The sequence below is a fragment of the Schistocerca cancellata genome, chromosome 1 (assembly GCF_023864275.1).
Source record: "Schistocerca cancellata isolate TAMUIC-IGC-003103 chromosome 1, iqSchCanc2.1, whole genome shotgun sequence".
Classification (NCBI taxonomy): domain Eukaryota; kingdom Metazoa; phylum Arthropoda; class Insecta; order Orthoptera; family Acrididae; genus Schistocerca; species Schistocerca cancellata.
The window spans coordinates 301272414-301298321 of NC_064626.1; the positions used below are offsets into that span (position 1 = coordinate 301272414).

General features: G+C 37.9%; 1 protein-coding gene across 2 annotated transcripts in view; it reads left to right on the plus strand.

Annotated features, from left to right (window-relative positions):
* Nucleotides 1-25908, plus strand: part of LOC126172228 (FACT complex subunit spt16) — a 155027-nt gene that overhangs the window by 39974 nt on the left and 89145 nt on the right. For both annotated transcript variants that reach the window (XM_049920862.1, XM_049920863.1), the window contains exons 6-10: nucleotides 77-343; nucleotides 13795-13943; nucleotides 15116-15302; nucleotides 15723-15890; nucleotides 18196-18397. In XM_049920862.1, coding sequence (XP_049776819.1) covers nucleotides 77-343; nucleotides 13795-13943; nucleotides 15116-15302; nucleotides 15723-15890; nucleotides 18196-18397 — 973 coding nt within the window. The remainder of the gene's footprint in view (nucleotides 1-76; nucleotides 344-13794; nucleotides 13944-15115; nucleotides 15303-15722; nucleotides 15891-18195; nucleotides 18398-25908) is intronic.

A 25908-nucleotide genomic window follows, 5' to 3' on the forward strand; every position in this document is an offset into this window, starting at 1 on the left:
GCCTGTCAAATAAGTATTGATATTTGGTTTTTTGAAAGTTGTAGAGAGATATTATTGTATTCCTCTTTTCTTTCAGAAAGTGAAGCATTCAAAACTTGCTGAGGGTGTGGAAGCAGCAATTACAGACAAGAAGTATGTCACTGGTGTCGACACTAGTCAAGTGGATATGTGCTATCCTGCCATTATTCAGAGTGGTGGCAATTACAACTTGAAGTTCAGTGTTGTCAGTGATAAAAACACACTGCATTTTGGTGCAATTGTTTGTTCCTTGGGAGCACGGTATCGCAGTTACTGTTCAAATATTGTGCGGACTTTGCTTGTCAATCCAAGTGAAACTGTACAGGTATGTTCTACTGTAGGTGTGAATATTGAAAGCAGAAATGACAGAATGTTTTCATAACTTGTAAATGTTAATTTTAGTGCAGAACAGTTCAAATAGATAAATTTCCTTTATTGACTTTAGTCAGTACCAACAGATATGGAGGAGAAGTGCCTTTTTCTAGATTTTAAGCAAACAGTGTGAAAGTGAACCAGTAGTAGAAGAGAGAACAGACTGGATGACACTGACTGAGGAGAGGTGCCAGCAGAATCATAAAAGAACCTGAGAATACAACAGTGTAATTTCAAATTCTAAGAGCATTTACAGTGCTGACTGTGGGAAAGCTACTCAACCATTATTGATAAATGCGATGGTGTTGGGAGAAAACAATGGTGTGGCCAATAAAATGTAAATAGAAGAAAAAGTTAGTGAGGTTTGTAGATGGTTATCTTAAATATGTAAAATTAAAAATAATGTATTTACTCAGTGGAAAACCCAAGAGGATAGATGGGGCATAAAGCATGAAATGCAAAAAAGGAGAAAATGAAGGAGTAAACTGTACTTGTTAAGGTAAGACTTTCCTCAACCCGAATGGTGCTTTGAACTCTACATGGATTTAGTGGGCAAGGCCTGACTGAAGATAATGTGTGGTTGCTTTCCTGCAACCTTTGAACTGTTCAACGAGTGAGTTATGAGAGGCTGAATGGTGGATGTATAGCAGTTGGGTGAAGAGGTAGATACTGTAACCTAAATAGTCCTTAAATATAATTTTCATTTTTTAAAATTTATACTCTATTATTTTGTCATCATATTAAAACACAGAAAGCAGATTTCACAATAATTACACGTGTAGTTTAGTCTCAATAGGCCTTTCTACTGGAAGGATTGCTGGATAATGACTACATTTTCAACCAATTTTACAACACAATAGAATTTGCATGGAAAGACACAAAACATGATATGTGGAGAGCTATATCGTGCTTGAGGCATTTAATGGTAATTTTCTTCTTCCACATTCTGCATTGCAGTTTTTTTTTCCTGTACTGGTGAGTCACAAATGTAATCATCTTTTGATCATAACATATTCAGTTTTATTTGCTTTGTTATGTTGTCCTTGTTGTCCTCTACTTTGGGCAATCCTCTTATTTTCTTCAGGTATGGTGCCTAAATGTGAGATCATCCATTGGCCTCTCATTACATGTGTACAGATCCCAAGCATTCTGTTCAGCAACACCGCTTAGATGTGCTGTTATAGGAAAATACCCCTTTTTCCTCTTATGAATATTCTGTATAAGGATATACTTTGATTTGCGTGATCTACTCCAATATAATTATTATATATTTGGAACAGCATTGTTGAGGCACTGCAACTTTGTTTCTTCTCCCCGGAGAATTGGCCTACTTGTCTCCATGGCAGAGCTTGGTCATATTGGCAACCAGAGTAACAACATTGTTATGATTCTAGATGAAGATTGATATTCCTGAAACAATAAAAAAAAAATAACATGTAGATTTATTTCCTTGTCTGGGTGGATTTTTACCAGTATTTTTATTTGAACAGGACTCATGTGTTCCTCTTTCCTCCTCCTTCATTTTTTTCTTGTGGAGACAAAATGCAGCTTTTGGGTATTCTGTCCTGACGGATTGTTCCTGAAGCTTCAGTGCCTCTTTTCTTGAGATCTTAAAGAAACTGAGTATTGGTAACCAGTTGTCACAGAAAAATCAGTATGGAACATTTTGCAGCAGGTGATAGGCATATGTAAAATATAACTCCATACACCAGATCCTTGCCCTCATACTTTTTGATGCAGGTTCCAGCTTCCTGATAAGGTTCCAAACATATTAGATTTTACTGATATAACGGAAGTATGACCACAGAAGCAGAAACGGAAACAGATGGCAAAAGCCAGTTTTAGCAGAAGTGGATGCAGAAGTAGAGGTGCAAATATTAAGGAAAAAAATTACAATTCTTTTCAAAATTTATCGTTGTCATATGATATTAAATAAAATGTAGTTTTGCTGCTTTTTCACAATGCAGTCTGTTTCAGTGTTCTTTGCACGAGGGCTATTCAGAAAGTAGGGAACGTTTTGGCATTAAAAAAAAACTAAGTACAAGAAATACGTTTTCTTATATACATATGAAAGAGTGACTGACATACTACTTTTCCACATAGTCACCAAAAACATTGAGGCACTTATCATAGCGGTGGACAAGATTTGAAAAACGTTCATCGTAAAATTCTGCCAGTGAGTCATTCCTGCCAGGAGTTCCGCATCATCATCAAAGCGCTGCGTTACAAGCCACTTCTTGATCTTGGGAAACAAGTGGAAGTCACTTGGTGCAAGATTGGGGCTGAAGAGAGAATTTCCATTTTAGTATGGTTTGCCATGTGAGGTTGGGCATTGTCGTACAAAAACAAAATTTTGGATGTCAGCATTCCTCGGCGTTTGTTTTGTACAGCTCTTCTAAGGCTGTGCAAAGTTTGACAGTATTGGGTAGAATTTATGGTTGCTCCACATTCGAGAAAATCAATAAGAAGCACACCTTGCCTATCCCAAAACACTGTTGCCATCAACTTCCTTGCTGACAAGGTTTGCAAACATTTTCTTGGTTTTTGGGAGGGATCTTGTGTGCCCCCACTCCATGGACTGTAATTTTGTCTCGCAATTGACTTGTTTCACCCAAGTCTCGTCACCGGCTAAGATTCAATCCAGTAATGAATCACCATGTTTGTGGTAGGCCTCCAAAAATGTCAACGTTTGCCCCCATTCGCTGTTCTTTATGGTGCCATGTAAGCATTTTGGGCACCCATCGTGCACAAAATTTGTGGTAGTCTAGCTTTTGAGTGACAATTTCAAACAATGAAGTCTGTGAAACTTGTGAAAAGAAAGCGAAAGCTCCGCTATTGAAGCGACTGATTTCATGAATCGTTTCATCAACTTTAGCGACAAGATCGTCAGTCACAATGCTCAGGTGTCCACTCTTCTCTTCATCATGAATGTTGGTTCGGCCAGTTTTAAACCGAATGCACCATTTCTGGACAGAACATTCACTCATTATGTTGTTTTTGTACACCTCACACAGTTAACGATAAATTTCTATGGGTTTTAGGTTTTTTGCCAACAAAAACCGTATCACAGACCGCATCTCACAACTGGTGGGATTTTCGATTGCAGTGCACGTTTCAAATTGGAGTATCGAAAAAACCAGAAATGCAGAGATGTTCCTGCTGTCATGGATAGATGCCAACTGAGCTGCCGAGCACGCACATACCAAAATATACACGATCGGCGCGCGCCTAGCGGCGTCAGACGGAAACGTTCCCTACTTTCTGAATAGCACTTGTATATGATGGCAACTCCACTGAAAAATTGTTCACTGGCTATGCTACTGGGAGGAGCCGATAAATGCTAACGAGCTAGTGGCAGTAGATAGTACTTGTGTCCACTTGAGTTCCACTACGTTAGTGGATAATCTAGTTGAGAAAGCTTTTTTTTTTTACTCCAGTAGGTTTGATTGTAACATCACCCCAGATTGTCATTTTCGTTAGTTGTAGGCGGGTCTTGCTAACATTCATTCATTCATGAATTCTAACATGAATTCTAATGTTTGTAACGCTGTTTGTAATCGAGATTCTGTGATTAAGGCACAACTTTTTGAAGGCACCTTTTATAGCTAGTAGATATGCAGTCATCTTGAGATGAGTTTGGACCTCTGGCTTTCATCATCAGATTAAGTATTTGGGGCACAGCTTGCTGTGTGATGGTGCTGTTGAAAAATTTTGAGTTGTATTGCAGATCAAAATAAGTCACAATTGTGTGTTTACCATTTTTGGTCAGTTCGCCGAATCTTATGCTTGAATTCATCATGTAATTTTCTCATAACCTTTTATAATTGTTCTGAAGTATCTGTTTTTATGTCGTCTTACTGTAAAGTGCTCACACCTACTTGAATTAGCAATATGACTGATGAAATGCTCGCTTGAGAACTGCTTAAGTTTCTAGTAATTTGTTTGAATGGTTTCGTCATTTCTACAGTTTTTTTCAACATTTATCCAGTCTTTAAGTGGATATAATCATGACTGGATTTGAACATGAGCATAAAATTACCAAATCCTTGAGCTTTGAAAATCATTCATCATATAAAATTTGCTATTCCAGCTGGAAATAGAAGAAATTAAATTAACAGATAGGAATTTCATAAAAACAAAGCACATGATATTTACTCTACAGATATAACATAAAACTGAAATTCATTCATATATATTTAACAATATTTAACATGTTGGGCAGTCTTGGCTGATAGATATAGCAGATTGCTCAAGGCATTCCCTTCGAATTTTTGCCAGCTCGGTTTGTATGACAAAGAGATGATTGAAATGGATTGCAATTTTTTTCAGTTTAGCAAGCCACTCCTATGATTCCACAGCAGCTCTGATACAAAGTTGTATCTGATGTAGTGCACAATTCACATAATCAAAGTCAGACAATTGCAAAGCTTCAGTTATGTTAGATCCATGATGAGAAACAATACAATGCTCTGCTTGGTGATTTTTATCCTATTCTTGAAGTATCATTTCCAATTTTGTCAATATTAGATCACTTGTATGATGATGCCCAGTCCTGACTAAAAGTTTCAAAATTATAGACATCCTATGAAAATTTTTTGAAGTACCAAGAAAAGTCAAACTTAGTAATGAAATTACAGAATATAGGTCAGACCATTTGACATATGTCAGCTGTGGAAAGATATTTTTTCAAATTCTTCAAGTGAAATTTTTGATTTTTCATGCCATCTTATTGTACCTGTTATCGCACAAATACAAAATTTAAAAAAATTATTAAAAAAAAAAATCCACGACCTTTCAACTTAATGTTTGGAAGAGCAACATTCATTACACTGCGGAAGCTGGTACCCACGACAATAAATGATTCATTTCAGCAATCACACGATCCATTTGTTGAGACCTTAGGTGTGAGGAATCCCGATAATAATTTACTTGCAGACTTTGGTGCAGTGTAAAATGTTGTTTAGTGTCTTAGGCCTGAGTAAAAGAAACCTGTAACAACAACGCAATAAAAATAGTAAAATACCCCAAGAAACGAAATACATAAAAAGTAATATAAAAATAAAATTCCAAGTTGTTAAGTAGAGCATGTCAATAATTTGCACATGCCCAGCTAAAGCAACAGTTGTAAAAGAAATATTTCTGAACCAATTTATAAATCATGCTGCAGTTTCTCAGTAGGGTGTTAATTTGTAATATTGGATTTTATTCCTCATATTGCGTACTAGTTTTTGGTAACTTATTTAACATCATTAGTGATTCATTGAGAACTGATGATGGTAAAGAAGTTACCCGGAATCCAATATAGAGAATAAAATGCAATAAATAAATTAACATTCGACTGAGTAAGTGCAATGTGATTGGTGGTATAAACAGTTACATAAGTAGCATTACTTGTCTACAGAAAAATTGAAGATAAAATTCTTAGAAACATTTTTATATAAAGTGCAATAACTCTTTTTAAAGTGCTCGCCTCAGATTGGATGAGGGGTAGGGACATAAAACCAGTTTTAATTTCATGCCGTGCTACCAACATACTCTTGTGCTCAGCTCATGAACCACGATGGTATGTTTATTCCGTGCCACAGACTGTTATATGCTTACATCATTATCACTGCATAGTAATTCAATAAATGCAACAATTGCTATGGCCACGTGTCTGCTTGCTACACACTCCACCCAACGAATTCCCATGTGCACAGCAGCAGGCTCATTGACCCAGTATGCACGCACATAAATGACCTCGTCATGTTGAAAGTTCTGATAAACTTCTGATATAAAAATGTGCGGAACTTCCACAGTTGCACAAGTGGAAGCAGAGGTCTGTCACATCAGTATTAGGTATCCATATCCGGCACCTTCATACCAGAACTTATATCCATATTGAATTATTTTTTGTGAAATATATTACATTATGAATATGTTTGAAATTATTTGAACGTAATGTACTCTTTTAAAAGTGAGTTATTTACCTTTATGAACTGAACTGTTTGCATTCATGCCATCCAAAATATAGCACCAATGACTAATCGGTTGAATCATGTCACTCATGCGGTGCCAGTGTTATGAAACTCTCATTGAGCATGGATAAAAATCTTACGTTTTTTTCAGCTCTATTATTTTGATCCAGTTTATCATTGATGTAAACATGAAGATTGTTCAGTTCATTCCCTTGATGTGACAATGGAGACAAGTTCATTATGGCTGTCAATTTCTTCTTGCCAGTACATCTGTCTACCCAGGACCACAATGTACCCACTGAGAAGAGGACAACTAAGAAAATCCACATTTCATTTTCAGTGCAGTCTCCCAATATCTCCCTCACGCTCACCCCCACCCCCCCTCTTCCCCCAAGGGACCGACAGCTCCCGTTCTTGGTGTCCTTATTTACGTCAGCCCGGCTATCCTCTTGACTTTGTTCTATCTTGCAGTTTTGTTTTGCTTGCTTTTTGCCCTCTTTTTTGGCTTTTCTGTTTTGGTCCCCTTAGGTGTTTGATCTCCATTTCTAAATTTGAAATCTGTAGTGTTAGCCGGATGGGGAAGAACTCCCTCCTTAGCATCTTTGGTGTGGGTTGCTCTCCTCCTCCTCCTCCTCCTCCTCCTTTCCCTCTCCCTTTACCCCCTTCTCCGCCACAGCCCATTCGCCTCCTTGCCAGGTCACAAGCTCGGTAGCCAGTCCATGTGGTGGGTCTGTTACGTACTTATATGGTTGAGCTCCCTCACACCACATGGATGACATTGCTGGTCGTGAGAGTCCAGGTTAGACATAAAGAAACCGAAGGGAAGTCATGTCACTGGGTCATGGTCAGCACTGATGAGGATGGGATGGCATCCATAAAAGCTGGGTCTGATTCACAGAGAGGAGGAGGGAGGGAGGAGATGTTATCAGTAAGGGAATAGGTGGGACCGCAATTGGAATGGATATTACAGTCACCTACCAGAACATCAATGTCTTTCCTCTTGCTCTGCAATTTGTCTTGCTCTTCAAGAAATGCGCTTCAGTGATGATCACTCTTCAACATTTCTTGGTTATCAAGCATTCTGTCGGAACCGTGACGCTACCAAGATAGCATCTGGAGGGATCTGAACTTTGGTTCACACAGATCTCATTAGTGACTGGATCTCTGTTTGTACCAACCCGGAAGCAATAGCAGTATGAGTGCGAACGTCCAGCATTCACCATTTGCAATGTCTACCTCCCTCCAGGTAGCCCACTTCCTTATGTTGAACTGCCTACCTTAATACAGAAACTCCCATCCCTGCAATCCCCTCTTCGGGGACTTCAGTGCGCACCACCGTCTGTGGGGGGAGTGCCGTTTTGATGGGTAGGAGCTTTCTAATTGACCAGCTTATTACAGAATTTGATTTGTGTCTCCTCAGTGACAGTTCCCGCTCCCACTTTGGTGCTGCTCATGGCACCTTTCCTGCTATTGATCTCGTGATCTTCTCCCCTGCTCTTGTGGCTTCAATAAATTAGCCATCCCGTGATGATCTTTGTAACAATGACCACTTTCCAGTGATTCTATCGTTCCCCTGCCATCATCAGGTAAACAGGTCCCCATGTTGGGGATTCCGCAGAGCCAGTTGGCCTTTATGTATACGACTGCTGTGCACTTTGACACCTCTCTGTCGGATTGTATTGATGCAGTCATGCAAGACATCTCTGACACTATTCTTCATGCTGCTGGCACTGCTATCCCCCTATCCGCAGATTGCCTTTGTTGTCTGGCCCTGTGGCGGACCAAGGACATAGCAGTCGCTATCCAGGACCACCGATGGGCGTTCCAATGATTTAAATGACACCCTTCACAGACCAGCCTTATCACTTTTAAGCATCTCCATGCTAAGGCTCGCTGCCTTATTAAGCAGAGTATAAAGGAATGCTGGGAATGCAATGGGGGGCATGTGCCTCTTCATCCCAGGTTTGGTCCGAGCTCCATAGCCTTCGGGGCTGTCAGAGGCAACCAACTGTCCATGGTCTTATTCTTCAGGGTTTACTGAACCATCAGTCCTTGCAGAACATTTAGTGACACACTTTGCAACAGCATTGGTGTCCTCTTCATAACGTGCTACCTCTCTCTGGCAGAAATGATGAGTTGAGAAAACAGCTCTTGCAGTTTTTGGAATTGTGTGGATTATATTTTTTCGAAAGTCAGATGATATGTCACCAGACTCGTACATTCAACACACCAACGTGAATAGTCATTTTGTTGCCACTTCCCCCAATGATTATAGAAATTCTGATGGAATGTTATCTACACCTTCTGCCTTATTTGTTCTTAAGTTCTCAAAAGCTCTCCTAAATTCTGATTCCAATAATGGATCCCCTCTCTCCTCTAAGCAGACTCTTGTTTCTTTTTCTATCATGTCAGACAAATCTTCCCCCTCATATAGGCCTTCAGTGTACGCTTTCTACCTATCAGCTCCCTCCTCCACATTTAATAGTGGAATTCCCGTTGCACTCTTAATGCTACCACCCTTGCTTTTAATTTTGCCGAAGGTCATTCTGACTTTCCTATTTGCTGAGTCAGTCCTGCTGACAAGCATTTCTTTTTCGATGTCTCCACATTTTTCATTCAGCCATTTCATCGTAGCTACCCTGCACTTCCCATTTATTTTATTCTTCAGTGATTTGTATTTCTGTATTCCTGAATTTCCCTGAACATTTTTGTACTTCGTTCTTTCATTGATCAACTGAAGTATTTCTTCTGTTACCAGTGGTTTCTTCGTAGTTACCACCTTCGTTGTACCTATGTTTTTCTTTCCAACTTCTGTGATTGTCCTTTTTAGAGAAAACTTCAACCTGCTTTTCATCACTACTAAATTCTGATCTGAGTTAATATCTGCCCCTGCATAAGCCTTATAATCCAGTATCTGATTTCGGAATCTGTGCCCGATTATGATGTAATTGAACTGAAATCTTCCCGTATCACTTGTCTCTCTTCCAAGTATATCTTGTTCTCATGTGATTCTTGAACAGAGTATTTGCTACTGCTAGCTGAAATGTATTACAGAACTCAGTCTTTCTCCTCTTGCATTCCTTGTTCCAAGCCCATGTTCTCCTGTACCTTTTCTGCTACTTCTTCCCCTACAACTGCATTCCAGTCCCCCATGACTATTAGATTTTCATCTTCTTTTATGTACTGTATTACCTTTTCAATATTGTCATAGACTCTCTCTCTCTCTCTCTCTCTCTCTCTCTCTCTCTTCATATGTTCAACTTGCGAATCAGTATGTATACTCGTACTATCGCTGTCAGTGTTGATTTGCTGTCAATTCTGATACGAACTATCCTACCACTGAACTGTTCACAGTAACTCACTCTCTGCCCTACCTCCTATTCATAATGAATCCTACTCCTATTATATCATATACTGCTGCTGTTGATATTACCCTATACTCATCCGACCAGAAATCCTTGTCTTCTTTCCATTTGACTTTACTGATCCCCACTGTATCTAGATTGAGCCTTTGCATTTCCCTTTTCAGATTTTCTAGCTTCTTTATCACGTTCAATCTTCTGACATTCCACGCACTGACTCGTATAAAGTTATCCTTCCATTGATTATTCAATCTTTTTCTTATGGTCACCTCCCCCTTGGCAGTCCCCTCCCAGAGATCCGAATGGTGGACTATTTCAGAATCTTTGGCCACTGGAGAGATTATCATGATACTTTTTCAGTTACAAGTCAACATGTCCTGTGGATACACTGTATGTGTCTGTAATGCAATGGTTTCCATTGCCTTCTGCATTCTCATGCTGTTGATCATTGCTGATTCTTCTGCCTTTAGGAGCAGTTTCCCACCCCAAGGACAAGAGTGTGCCCTGAACTTCTCTCCACTCCTACACCCTCTTTGACAAGGCCGCTGACAGAGTGAGAGTGACTTCTTATGCCATAAGTCTTTGGCCGCCAATGTTGATTGTTAATCAAAATTTAAGCAGTGGCAGGTTACGAACCCTGGACTAAAGAAGTTTCGATTTCTAATCAAAGACACTACCCCTAAACCACGTGGTTGTACTGACTGTAATTGTTGCCATGACCACTGTAACCAGCCATTACTGTCTTCTTTACTGTCTTCTTTAATTTACTTTGAAATTTAGATCAAAACTGTTTGGGAGTAGGTGTAGAGCATTCAGTGCCAAATCTCCTCATATTGTTTAGTAACGTTTTCCTCCTGAGCCATTTCTCATAAGGCACCTCATCACAATTACACGGACAGGATTTAATATATAGACTGGCATGTTGACAGTTTCTGCCCAAAGTGACTGGAAGACCAGAGTCAATAAGCATAGGGCGAGCACTTGCAACTATAATTCCTATATCACACTCAACTTTACTGTTCTGTTCTGGTGTATATGGTGAACTGCCACCACGGACGATACCAATCTTCTTTAAATAATTATGAAGTTGATCACTAACAAACTCTGCCCCATCATCAGTCCTAATAACTTCAAGCTTATTCCTTGTCTGCCGTTTCACCAGCTGTTGAAACCATGAGAACACAGAAGCAACATCACATTTGTTTTTGAGAAAGTGTACAAACATCTGTCCGAACAGACCTCGAAAGGCCCAGTGGTAGGCCCAGTGGTGCCAACCGACCGCCATGGCATCCTCAGCCAATAGGTGTCATTGGATGTGGATACAGAGGGGTGCGTGGTCAACACACCACTCTCCCAGCTGTTGTCAGTTTTTGTGACTTCTGAATCAAGTAGCTTCTCAGTTGACCTCACAAGGGCTGAGTGCACCCAGCTTACCAACAGTGCTAGGTAGACCCGGATGGTCACCCATCCAAGTGCTAGCCAAGCCTGTCAGTCTTAACTTCGGTGATCTGATGGGAACCGGTGCTAAGACTGCGGCAAAGCTGTTGCTATTTATAGTTAGCTCCAACCTTTCACATACATCAGCATGAACAAATTTCCTGGGAGCTCAGGCAAGAGTGTGAAAACCTGATCTAAATCCCTTCCTATGCAGTCTACCATACTAACATGACTTACAGAAGAAGTTATTTAGAGCATCTGATTTTATTTCTGCAATCAAACCACAGACTGCCACATCTTCAATTTTTCAAAATTTACTTGTCACACCACCCGCATCGTAACAGAGCTAAGTCAAGTGAAGAACAACTTGTTTGTTCCATATTGCCTGTACAAAATGACATTTCATAACATTGCTTCTCAGATTTTACACCCCTTACCACTAGCCTCTCACTAAAGACTTCAGTCTTGTTATTGTTAAATGTGAATTCCAAAAGTGACTGCCTTTGCTCCCATTCAAAACTCCCCCCCCCCCCCCCTCCCCCTCCCAAAAAACCAGTTACATACATTATGTCCTCCAGTGTACGAAGTTTTCACACCATTTACTAGGTAGTCAAGTTTAACTTGACTGATCCAGCACCTTCAGCACAGAAAACTGAATTATCTCTTAACTGAACAGGAACTCCGAACTTCTCTAGTGATTTAAGTGTTAAAAACCATTCTGTGTGTGACATCAATCATGTGATGCAGTACTATCAGCAAGCCAAACATTGTCACAATTGGTAGCCAAAATGTTCCTAATTTCTGCACTCAGAGCTTGATGTTTATTCTCTTGAGGATTTCATGAGTCTTTTCTTCAACTCAGCTTTATAATGACCTTCCTTATGACAATAATAGCACTCGGCATTCTACTTATTAACAGAACAATTGCTTAAACTGCTTTATAAGAATAACAGCAGCAAATGCAGCTGCCATTCCTTCATTATGTGACAAACATTGCTAGTCTTTTAGAAACCTTTCTGGTAAGTTATCGTAAGTCTACCTGCTTTCATCACACAAGTCCCATGCCATAACCAACAAACTACATTTTGCCTGATGTCCATCCTGAAACTTTGGCAATCTTGTCTTATCTCCAACTGTTTCATGAAGATCTGCAAGAGACTGTGCTAATGCATCAGTATCGCAGAGTGACATATTATAACAAAATAACTGTTGTTTCAGTGCTACTTTATTTATTGCAGATTGCTGCCTGTGAATTATCTTCAGCTGATTCCACATACCATTTGTTGTAGCACACACAATGACAACTTGCAGCTGGTCGGATTCCATACCAGTCTAAATAAAAAAAACATTGCTTTTGCATCAAGCTCATCCCACAAGTTCTGTTCATCTATGCCTTTAACTGTTCTTGCTTTACTTCCATCAACGGCGCCTAGCAATTTCTCAGGTCGAAAGATAATTTCCTGTAAATTACCTTCGTCAATTTTTGGGTACTGAAGAGCTTCATTCAATCTATCTTTTACTTATTCACTTTACAAATAAATCCTTGATGTAATTCAATGACTTTGGAGACTTGATTTACAAGAAGAAAATAAAATGTTGTACGTGTAAATTAACATGTTTCTGGGCCCATAACCTGTTCGGCATTCTATAATTATATTATTACTGCATATGATGAAAGAGTTTTACTTCTTGAATCAAACGAAGGCAGTTAAAAACTCGAGACACAGAACATTTACTTCGGTGGTGGTGGTGGTGGTGGTGGTGGTGGTGGTGGGGGGAGGGGGGACTATGCAAAAGAACGAAAGGCCGTGTGCTGGTCAGAAGCAGCATAGATAGTAAAACATCAGATATACAAAGACATTATGTCTGCACAGAAGCTACACTGTGCGAAAAAGAATGATGTTTTTTGTAACTTTATTGGTGGTTTGTGGCTAAAATATTACTGTACATCATTAAGCATTAACTGTACACCGTTCCCTTAAATCATTGACTGTGACATGTCCTTGTAATCAATCGATTATTTTGCGTACAGTGCTTTGCAAATGTACCACTTTTGTTGATTTCGGTTCATCTTGGAATATCCAAAACACTTCTTCATTACTTAGTTTCTGGCTCGTACAAATATATCCAGATTTTAATTCTTTCCTGACTCACATTTTTTTAGCATTTCATTATGCTAATGGACAACATCTGAATATTCAAACAAAATCAAATCATTGATACACCTAAGGCTACCTCTGTCTAACAGTAAGTTGCATGCCAATCGTCTTCAATCACTTGTGCACAAAATCAGTTTTTGTTTTTTTTGCCTAAAAATCAATTTTAGTCATACAAAAAATACATTGCTTGCAGAAGCACAACTACAAAGAAATTTTGCAAACCAATTGCAAACAGTTTAACAACATTCGACAGAGTTTTAAACAATAGTGATATCCCACATCAGTTGCAGTGGTTGTTTATAAAAATATAAAGGCTACACTTGTACTTAGATTAATCCAGACAAATAAGCCGTTAATGTAGTTATTCAGTAGTGTTTAATACTACTCAGCAAATCAACCTTATGTTAAAGTTTTCCATTAACATTTTAATTATGCAAATGATTGTTTTCCTGTTCCCTGCTCTGATTGTTTATTTTCTCTACTCTTTAGGATAATTACAATTTCCTGCTGGCGTTAGAAGAAGAACTCCTGAAGCTAATGACAGCTGGAACCAAGATAAGTGCAGTTTATGAAGCTGGTGTGGAGTATGTAAAACGAGAAAAACCGGCTGTTCTTGATCATCTGACAAAAAATTTTGGGTATGGATTTGTTTAATTGTTTCTGAAATGGAGAGCAGGCAAATTCCATGTTTAATGTGTTATAACGTTATTTGTAATTTTGTTTTATCATCTGTTTATCCTCCGCCCCTCAGTAATTCTCTTTTTCCATACTGACATTAAATGAAGCTATCTTCAAGGTTTATTTTATAATAACTGGATAACATACTGAGCATCATTAATACTTATGTGTGAGGTTTCAACCGACATACTGAGAGCTTCATAATATTAATGATGGTTTCTTTTCCCCTCCACAAATTCAAAATTCCCTAAATGTAATTTATAACAATGACAACAACCAATTTACAACAAAAACGATTTAATTGGAAAGATAAAATTCTACTCAACAGGCGACGGGAGAACACGCACGTTAAAGGAGGTCATAATTATGCAAGCTTTCGGAGTCAGTGGCTTCTTCTTCCAGCAGAAGGGCTGATGGGATAGGAACGGTAGGGGGGAGGACAGGAGAGGTAGAGTTCGGAAAAATCACCCAGAACTGGTAGACTTACTGGACAGGATGAGAAGGAAATGCTTTAAAAAGTTATTTGTAATTTCCTTCTCATCCCATCCAGTAAGTCTCCTCTGACCTGCAGCTCTGGGTGACTTTTCCAGAATCCACCCGTTTCCCTAGACCTCTCCAGTCCTTTTCCTTCACCCCTCTTCCTTCCCTTTCAACCCTTCTGGCAGAAGAAGGAGCCACTGGCTCCGAAAGCTTGCATAATTATAATCCTCTTTTACGTGTGTGTTTTGCAGTCGCTTGGTGAATAAGTGTAATTTAGTTAGAACTTTATGATGAGAATATACTGGCCACCCTCTTCCGCCCTCCCTCCCCCCTGCACTTCCGCCTCCTCTGCGATTCCACCCCCTGCACTTCCACCACCGTCCCCCGGTGCTCGCGGCGCCTACGATCGCAGTACCTGCGCTCGCTCCCCCCCCCCCCCCCCCCCCCCCGCCCCCTCCCCCCCATCCTTATCCTGTCTCCACCTCTAAAATGTTGTGTTACCAGTTGTCATATAGTTTCACTGTGTTTTTATTTGTTTTTTGTTGTTCCATTTTTGAAGACACTTCTTATTGTGACATTTTAAAACTATTAAAATAGTCTTCGGATGTTTTTAATTGTTGAGTTTATTTTTCCTATTGAATGTTTGTTTCAGGTTTGCCACAGGCATAGAGTTTCGGGAGAGTTCACTTTTGATTGGCCCAAAAACAACAACAGTATTAAAGAAAGGAATGATTTTTAATGTAAATGTTGGTCTTTCTGGATTAGAGAATAAAGATGCTCAAGACAAGGAAGGGAAAGTATATGCACTCTTCATTGGAGACACAGTTCTTATAAATGATGTGAGTATTTCACGTAAATGCTTGAAATTTTGGAGCATTGACTTTCTCATTGGCTTCATTGTAACTGTCATTTGCTGAAATCTTTAGAGTATATGAAAACCAGAGATGGTAATTACTTTAGAAAAATATCATGACATACTCTTGAATTGTCGTTTAGATTACACTATTTGCTGCTTTTTGTTAATTTATTATTACTCGAATAATTAGTTACAATTTTCGTTTCTCAAACGAACACACAATAAAATATTGTATCAACATACAAATAACTAATAATTACAATAATAGAAACACAACATGCCTTATGCTCGTGATTCTTTCTTGGCAGAAACATTAGTTTGTTTATATGTTCAGATTGTTTCAAATTAGTTTTTGCTATCTAGTTGAACAGATTTATATGCAATATTCTTGTTGTGCATCTAGGGCCAGCCAGCAACAGTTTTGACAGCATCAAAGAAAAAAATTAAAAATGTAGGTATATTTGTCAAAGATGAAGAAGAAGAGGAAGAGGAAGAAGAGAAAGAAGAAGATAAGAAACCTGAAATACTGGACCGTGCTAGACGCACAGCTGTACTTGATTCAAAACTTAGAGTAAGTTGCATATTTATGTCTTTCGCTTATGTTATGCAGGGTGTTTCAGAAAGGACTTTAAAACTTTGAAAATTCGTATAAATTAATTCGTGGTACCTAAAGAGATGATTTTAGTGTCAATTTGTAGGGAAATACCTCAAGTTTTGTCTCGCGTAGTTTGCTAGTGCCGAATCGCCCCATAAGGAGTGCTAGCAACAGTTGCATTAAAGATGGCTGCCTTCACTGGACCCAATCCTGCTAGCTGTGTGTTTAGGTTTGAAAAATCGAAGTCGGGGACAACAGTTCAGTGTAATTTCTGTACTAAATACGCTAAAGATCTTCCTAGTAAGCCTACCATTTGAGTCGCATAAATGTTTTATAGAAATGGAATGCTCGGTAAGACATCTAAGACCTGGGAAATCATCAGGTTGTTCAAGCACATCTGACGACATTTTTGAGGGAGTGAGACAACATTTTGTCAACAGCCCTATGAAACAGCAAATCCCACATACGTCTATTTGGCAAGGTTAACACACACAACTGTAGGATTTGGGGCAGTGAAAATCCACATCAAACATTACAAGTTGTTCATGATAGCCTCAAAACTGAATGTTTTATGTGCATTGAGCGAGGACACAGTGTACGGCTCCTGTTTTTTCCCCATGAGAGAACTATCAATGGGATAGTGTACTGGGATATGTTACAACAATTTTTGATACCACAGGTCGATGAGGGTGACCAAGAATGAAATGTTTACTTCACCCAAGATGGTGCTCCACCCCACTACCTGGCTGACATTTGGGATTTTCTCACTGACTGCATTCCAGGTCAATGGATTTGGTATTGTGTGCCAATTGTATGGCCCCCACATTCCCCAGACATGACTCCACTCAATTTTTTTTTTAAAATGGGAATTCATCAAGTATATCGTGTTTGTATCTCCTGTGCCAGCTTCTCTACTTGAACTCGGAGCAAGAATTTATGCCACCACGGAGAAAGTTACACCTGCAATGCTACAGCAAGTTTGGGAAGAAATTGACTGCTGATGTGATGTGTGCAGGATAACCAATAGAAGCCATATACAAACCAGATCTATATCTTCCTTCAATAAATTTTGAAACCCACTGTATATGCCTTAAGTTGTTATCTCTTGTACAAACAATACATAATGCAGCACAGTGAAATTTAGTGGTATGAATAATATTGCAGAATAGTGATACCATACCAGTTTTACTTTTATGGTGTTTTCAACAGCTTTTTTCTGTTTTTCATTTAAAGTGACACAAGTTTTCGTTATTTAAATAAGTAAGAGATTACTTACAAATCTGAAATGCAAATCTTATTTAAAAAAAAAAAAAGTCTAAGATTTTGGAAATTATAGCATAGTCAAACTATCCAGATGAAGTGTAAAAATGACAACAGAAAAATTTAAAGATGATTACAACATATTTGCTGATTGGTGATTGTGTTTGGTGCTGATAACCTATATATTTGCCAAGTCTAGGCCTATATAGTGTATTTTGCTACCATATTTTTGTTTTGTCTCTAATTTAGTTTCTAAAATATTTACGTCAACATACAAGCTAATCAGTGATACCAGTTGTTTGATCCTAATTGGTGTCAGTATTTTAAAAAGAAAGAAACTACAGTGGAGCAGAATGCAACATGTTAGTGTCAGTCATATTTTCAATACGGCTCATTGAATCCTTAAAAATTGTCCTGGCATGAATACTAATTCATCATAATACTGTATAGGTAGCTTGGTCACAAAACACTATCACCACATTTGCATTTACTCCAGTCAGGCAATTCAGACTTAAATTTTATTATCTAAATGAAGGAGGCATTGAGTTAATAAAACGATGATAAAGTCCTTGTCTTTGGTCCTAACATAGCTCATATTTTATCTGTGATTATAACAGTACCATTAAGATACTAAACAGTAACAAAAAACTAAAAATTCTATATTGAAAGTGATGTTTTTAATGGGATTGCTCCATGTGTCCAAAATATTTTGGACTTTGAGAAATCTCTATTCTTCCTCCTTTCTTTGCTCATTTTAGATGCTGTGGAAACCAATGAAAGTGACAGTATACTCAGAGTATATCTACACAAACACAAGGGAAATAAACTAATATTTATTTTAATTACATGTAAATTATGCCTATAATGGTATTTCTTATTTAATTCTTGTTAACAAAGTACCACTCTAAGTATAAGAATTTGAGAATAAATTTGTGGAAAATTGTATAAGGCACTACATTAAAGTTATTTTTGACAGTATTATTATTTCCTTTCTGAAAATTTTATCTATTTATTGTTACAGTCTGAGCAAAGTTCAGAAGAAAAACGTAGAGAGCATCAGAAAGAACTTGCATTACAGTTGAATGAAGCGGCTAGAGCTCGTCTTGCTCAACAGTCGGGTGGCAAGGAACAGGAGAAAGTACGAAAGTCAACAGTATCTTATAAAAGCCATAGTCAGTTGCCCCGTACAGAGCCTGAAGTGAAGGAACTGAAGATTTTTGTTGGTAGGTATTCAACATACATAAACGATAGAGATAACCTGTTAATCATCAAGGTATATTTAGTGCTGAATTAAATGCAGTTCTGATTTTTGGGGTTCCATACCTCAGTCAGTTAAAAAAAAACACAGAACCCTTATAGGATCACTTCATTGTCCGTAGGTCTCCTGCCCGCCCACTCAAAACCTGCCCGCCCACTCAAAACTCTTCTCAGGAACTGGTAGACTTATCCTGTTGAAATTTATGTAACATATTAAGGTTTATGGTCCCTTGGTGATGTAAAAAGTGAAGCTTTAGTCGGTGGAACCAAAAGATACAGCCATACGTTCACACATTTTGATGCTCGCAAACGCGCTCATCAAAACTTACAGTATACGTCCTGTTGACCTGGTATAATGACATTTGGTAAGAAGCCAGGTTTCACAGTACAACCAAAGGAAAAAATCTGAAAATTATTTATTTTTGATTATATCAGACGAAAAAAATTTTTTTGATCATTTGTCTGTCTGTCTGTCTTTCTGTCCGTTCATCCATCTGTCCATTAAAAGATTGTACTGTGTTGTGACGATATGCTATGCTAACCTGTCAATAAGACTCCAGCCCTGCCTTTAAGTTTAGCAACATCCTGTCCCAGTACAAATAGGAAGTTAAATTTTAATCCAGGATTTTTATTGCTTTTATGTCCTTGTGGCTGCATGAAACTAACACATTTGCTCTAGCAATACAGAACAACACAGGCATATACCACCAGTACGTGCGTAAAATGTCAAACTACTGTGAATGGAATTAACTGTTCTTGTCGGTAAAGTTGTTGCTTGTTTGAAATGTAAATAGGTACTACGCATCTGAACAAATACATTCTCTGATAATAAATATGAATTAAACAAACTTTATACCCCTGCCGCTTGTTAAAAGAGTCTTAATCATGGACTCTTAATTCTGTTATACAGGGCATTGCTGTGATAATCGTCATTCAGCAAATTGTATTGGTATAATTTTCACACAATATCGTGCACACTATGACACTATCATTAATTTCTCTGTGCAAGATAAGTTTGGCTACTGTTGATCTTTTATCACAAATAAATGCTGTTGATTGGTGAGATACTCTAAAAATTTGCGCGTTAAATTATGTTATTAAACTTGGCACACATTAATACATTTATAAATATTAATTGTTGTTGCTACTAATATTACTTGCTGTTACAAGTGTTGAAATATAATTCTCAAACATCAATTTCAAAACTCGTGTCTTATTATGTGAATTCCAATTGATGCAGTCAGTGTTTAAATTCTACTATGGATAGAGCATCAGCTACCTCTGAGATAATATTTACTCCTATGATCTCTAGTGTCTTTTATATTTTTACACTTATTATCTTTATTTCTTTAAACTTTTCAAATAACCTTTTATGTAGGGGACTTAGTATTATTATTTTTAATGTTGCTTATTGAAATTATTATTAAAAATATTTTCAGTATTGAAGTAAATTTATCTGTAATTGATGAATAACTTTAATTTGTTATCTTTGACACTACTAAAAATGAATTATCTTTGAGACTGTCGCTTTTGAATGTCTTGTAAATAAAATGATATATTTTCCTTTCAAAACTACTTGCATAAATAACTTAAGTGGGGATTCTATCCTTTCCACTAAATGAATGTTCATAACACAAATTTTATTTTTACTTCTTTCCTTATTTACTTTAGTTCAATAAATTCAATATGAGTTTGAAGTTTTAGTGAAACAGAAATAGCAGAGACAAAAAAATTAAAAACAAAAAATCTACAAGTCACCACCCCACTTGTATCCTGAATTAAATTACATTATTAGCCAAAATTCTTCAGGTGTTGGCTCATATGTTCTCACTAACAGTCTCTATTTGAAATGTCATTCTTCACTTTAATAAACAATGGTATGTTGTCAGCTTTTGTGTTTGTTGGTTCCACTAGGATGCTAAACTGTCCACACTATTTGCAGTCGCACATTTGCAGGCAACAGTAGCTGTATTACCCCAACACATATGCTGTTTAAATTCTGTCTCCTGGCTATTACCAATCACTGATTGAGACCCTTGCTAAAAAAAACATACCCCATATATGTTATACCAGAAACCGAGTAGTGCATATTAAAATCTCAAAACACACTATCCACAAAATCTTCACAAACATTCAATTACTTTAGGGCCTCAAAAACCTCCAAATACAGCCACAACAATTTTCATTGTCTTGTGCACACCAAAATAACGATGAATTGCAACTAATAGTCCAGTTGTGTGACTGACTAGGACAGTTCTACATAACCAGCTTCTACAGTTTGTGCATGAACATTTGCTCAGCATGTCAGCCCATCACTTATTACTTCTATGACCACTAACGATGAATATTACGCCGGTCACAGCAACAACTATCACATCTACCACATAAAATATTTTAACTAAATTTTTCAAAAACTTTTGACCAGAAAATCTAAAATTTACTGCCCTCAACCTATCCTGATCGTCTCTTACAGAACAAAATCTATTATAGGCACACACAGCAAAACTCGTATTCAATAACCAATCACACCAACAAAGTGATAAAAATTCCCCACAGCATCTAATTCTATATCTTAAATAAAACCAGTTCATCAACAATGTTCCAAACAAATTAACTGTTCTAGAACTCACCTACATCACCAATCATCTGTCTTACCCAGCAACTGTTATACACAATATCTAAATGGGACTTTCCTCTTCGCCATCTGATATTGACTATCTAACCCATAGTAATCATAGGGGAACAACTTTTTTACACTCATATTAAGACTCCATTGCTTTTAACAATTAAATACTTATTCTTCAGCTGCCATTGCAACTAGATGAGATGGGATCTATGGTACAGTTAGCTGTTGGCTTCTGCTGCTGGCGCATGGAGAGTCCTTGTCGCAACTTGCTCGTACTTTAAAGTGCAACCATTTGCTCCCTTTTCTAAATCATATTGACATGTAGCGAAAATAGTTTTGAACATTTGTAAAGTAAAAACAAATCTTCAAGGTTTTAACATCTCTCCAGCCACTAAATTAATATGTTGAAATGATAAAAAATCCGTGACGACACTTACAGTCTATTGTCCCGTCACAAGCTCCTTTTCTCAGGAATGAGTAGATATATAAAGTTAAAATTTATGTTGCTCTCTAAGGTTGTGGTCCCTTGCTCGGCAATATAATAAACATTAGCTTCTAAGTCAATGCAGTCAAAAGATATGGTCATTTGTGTCCCATACTTTGAGACTTGCAAACTCACTCATAAAAACCTACAGGGTACTTCCCCTTGATGTAGAGTCATGTAATTTGGCAAGGAAAAAATTTTCACAGTGCAAGCAACGGGAAAAAAATAGAAAATTATTAATTTGTAATTATATCAGACAAAATAATTTTTCTTTTGTCATTTGTTATCAGACTTAGAGCTTGAAATTAAAACACCCTCGAAAATCTTGCAGTCCATGGGACCAATATCTTGACAGTATCAGTATTGATAACAGACAAAAATCTTCGAAATCCTGAAATGGATGAACACACTGTCAATGCTGGTCGTGGCGTACCAAACCACACTTGAACCACATGTCCAGACTGTGGGCGAGCCAAACCTTGGCCTGTCTCAGGTTTGCTTGGTTCTACTCGGAAGTACCCAGTATAGAGCAATATTTTATTTAGTATTGCAGTGTGGTTTTTCTCAGTCAACACAGCTGTTTTCAATTTGGCACAAACATGGTGTCAGCATTTGTGCCCTTTGCTGTTTGTTTGTTGTTTGATGGACGTTCACAGACGCAGTAGGAAATCGTATAAAGAGAGGCAGTCTAGTGATCTATTGTCAACAACCTTTAAAAATGAATGTGGATGACTGAAGACAGGGACGAGGATTCTCAATCTTATCACGCAATTGCATGATTGACTTGTACTGCAATTTTGCTATGAACCTATAACACCATATAGAAGGAGTTAAGACATTTGACAGTGAAAGAGCAAAAAAATTACAATTGACAGAATTGGTTTGATGTTCTGTATGTCAAGAAGTACTTTGTGCTAATTTTGCAGACATGGAGCACCTAAAGAAAATGAATTGAATTTCTGAAGTTGCATGCGTTGCAACAGTTCTTGTTGGAATAGAATGGAGAGCATGGAGACTTCATATATCACTGCAATGTATGTTGGTTAAGTCGTGTGGCACGCTTGGAAAGATTTCTCGATTTAAAGCCCACTATTGTTGAGTTATGAGGGGAAAACAGTACTGTGGGAAGGAAAATTAAAACATCCGGAATGGACTGCAGGCCTCACATTTTAGCTGAACTTGATTGCACCCTGTCCACATTAAGACACTGCATTGTGAGAAAAAAATTATTTCTGATGTTTAAAGGCCTTAGAGAAGGGACAAACTCTGGTCAGAAACGTCCATTCCCTTAAGCTCACAGGCATTAAAGTCCGTCCCCGGTAGCTGAGTGGCCAGCGCGAATGTCAATCCTAAGAGCCCGGGTTCGATTTCCGGCTGGTCCAGAGATTTTCTCCACTCAGGGACTGGGTGTTGTGTTGTCCTAATCATCATTATTTCATCTCCACCGACGTGCAACTCGGCGAAGTGGCGTCAAATCGAAAGACTTGCACCAGGCGAACGGTCTACCTGATGGGAGGCCCTAGTCACACGACATTTTATTTCTTACAGGCAATAAAGAAAACATGGGTTTTGTAGTATTCTGTGTGGTCTTGAAAGAATTACAAGGATAGTTTTTGGAACATTTTTGAGGACACTGCGACCTTATACATGTTTTCGGGGCTGTTTGTCATTTCAATTGAAATCTCCCCTGCATGTCTGCAGATGTAACTGATGGATCTGCAGTGTAATTTCAGTTTTAAAGACAAAACCTTCTGAGTTAAAACTGTCCAGGATGTCTACATTGTTTTCTTCAGGGGCGTTTATACATCTCCAGAATGAATTCGCAATTGCGATAAAACATTTTGATCAGCATATATGTGTAAAAGGCTTTTTTCCGGTTATGAAACCAAATAAGTCACAATTACGTGGTAGCCAGAGGCCAAAATCACCTGCATATGTCTGTATGCAGATACTTTGTACCAGGTAAAAATTACGTTTTCAGCATGAAAAGTAATTAAGTAATTCTGGAAATTTGTTTCGTTTGTTATCTATGTTGTTGAGACATATGAAATGTGAAATTAAGTCGTATGCAGTATGACTGCATTGCCATTTAAATACTTTGCATTAGCAGTTTATCACCCTTACCTCTGACATTGTGACATGGCGATGTGGAAAATGTACAGTCTGCGTGAACACTGTGGTGTGCAGGCCAGGACATGGATTGCGATCTGAATTCCTGGCCACCCCTGTTTCATGTAGATAATTAAGTTTGTTCGGAACCCACAGCTCACAGGTCCTACTCACACCTGGACCATTTTTGAATTATTGCCTCGGACACCCTTGTAGTTTGTTTAGAGATACATTACATAAAAGAAAAAACTGTATATTTTATCATTACATAAAAGAAAAAACTGCAGATTTTATGATAAGTAAAATGGAGTTATTAGTGAGTTTTATTCCGATATGTTTACTACAAGAAATAGGTCAGTATAGCAAAGGGTTATCTGTAGCAAACAAAATGAATGTTGATGGTTATACTGAATAGAAGTCTGATAGATATTGTAATACAAGTCAATCAAAGAAGCATTTGTCAAAGAAATTGAACAGCTGTTTGATAATATTAATGAACTTTTAAAATCTACCACAGGAAATGAGAATTCTATTATAATGGAAGATGGGACTGCAATTGTTGAGGATAGGGAAGTTAGTTAGTTCTTCAGTGAAAAGAAAGGGGAGAAATGTCAATAGAATTATATGCATTACATGAGTTAGTTATTGTGAATACACATTTCGAGAACCTCTTAAGGGGGAAGTATACATAGACAGTCTTGGAATGCCTTGGTTGAACATGGGGCAAAAAAAATAATGCCACTTCAATGAGTTGTTGATGTGGAAAATAATTGGAGCACCTTTAAGAGGTGCTGTAAATGAAGCTGGAAAAGGTACTTGAAATGAAATGGCAGAAAAGAGGTAGCCATGGACAGCAGATGAAGTAGTGAAATTAATAAGAAAAATATGAGAATGTAAAATGTTGAAAGTAAAACAGCAACAATGTAGGTCACTTAGAAATGAAATTCTTTGGAAATGTAGAACAGCTAAAGACAATATCATGAAAAGGATAGATTGCTACACAGCAGATAGTGGAGATGTCGAGTCACAGACAGGCACAACAGAAAGGCCTTCTTCTGAATTAGACACATCACGATTGTGTGTATGTGGATTGAAATAGTGTGAATTTGGGTGTGTGTGTGTTGTCTAAAATAAAAAAAGTCAGTGGAGGAAGTAGACAGTCTCGAACTGGAAGTTTGTCGTGGACAGAAAATTGGCATGACATGATCCACTGGTGACTGCTGAAGATCAGGTTTGTTGATTAAGGCATGAAGGCTGCATACAATGGACCAATGAGACAAATGCTTAATAATAAAGAGTTAAGGGGGCAAAATATAACAATGCGGGTTTTTGCTGAAAACTAGTGGAGGGGAAAGAACCACAGTTCCAGGTCTGAATCAGCAAAACTCAGAAAGTTAACACTAACATTGTGAGAGCTGTTTTTGAATTGAGATACTTTTACAGCAACATTCAGGATGACATCGTGCTAAATGCTGTTTTCAATACATTCAAGCTTAAATGTTATCAAAGTGAGCAACTTGAATATTTGTCACAGATTATTTACACATTAAACCTTCTAACTACCATCAGGCCTCAGAGGCCCATCTGTGATTTTTATTATCTTCTGTATCAGTAACTATACATTTAATTTTAATGAAACGTTAGGGCTTTTCCTAATTTGTCTTCTTAATCAAAATTTTGGAAAAAATTATAAAAAATTTATCTGTAGCTTTGTGTTAAAGTGTTGGTTCATGCTCCCACCCGTAGGGGACTCACAAACCTGTGTTGTTAAAGCAGTTTCTAGGCAACCAGATGCCTGTTACATCATTTGCTATTTTTGGCTCGCTTTCTTGTTCTGTCAGTGTTTAAAAGTTCGCTTTATGATAAACACTTGTTGATTCTGGTATGTTATTTTGCTGAGTTCTACAAACTAAAAATTTTATGGAGGAGAGGACTATCAGATACGGAGGTGGCGGGAATTGTTGGAGCAGTCTTCTGGTACTGAAAATCCACCTAGTGAATTTGAATTTTCCAGTGGTGGTGATAATGAGGTAGACATGGCTGAAAACTGGTGATGGTCATGAATAATCCCTTTACAAAGAAGGAGAACAACAGTTTAGTGCAAATACTGTTGAGTGTGACTTGTTTCCTCCTCGTAATGGGAATAAAATATGGGCTATAGCCTCGCAGGCTGGATTTTCTTGTAGACGGAGTGAAAAGGGTGTATTGAGAGAAAGCCAGGAAGCTACAATGTATTCAATTAGGAACTGTCTTAATGA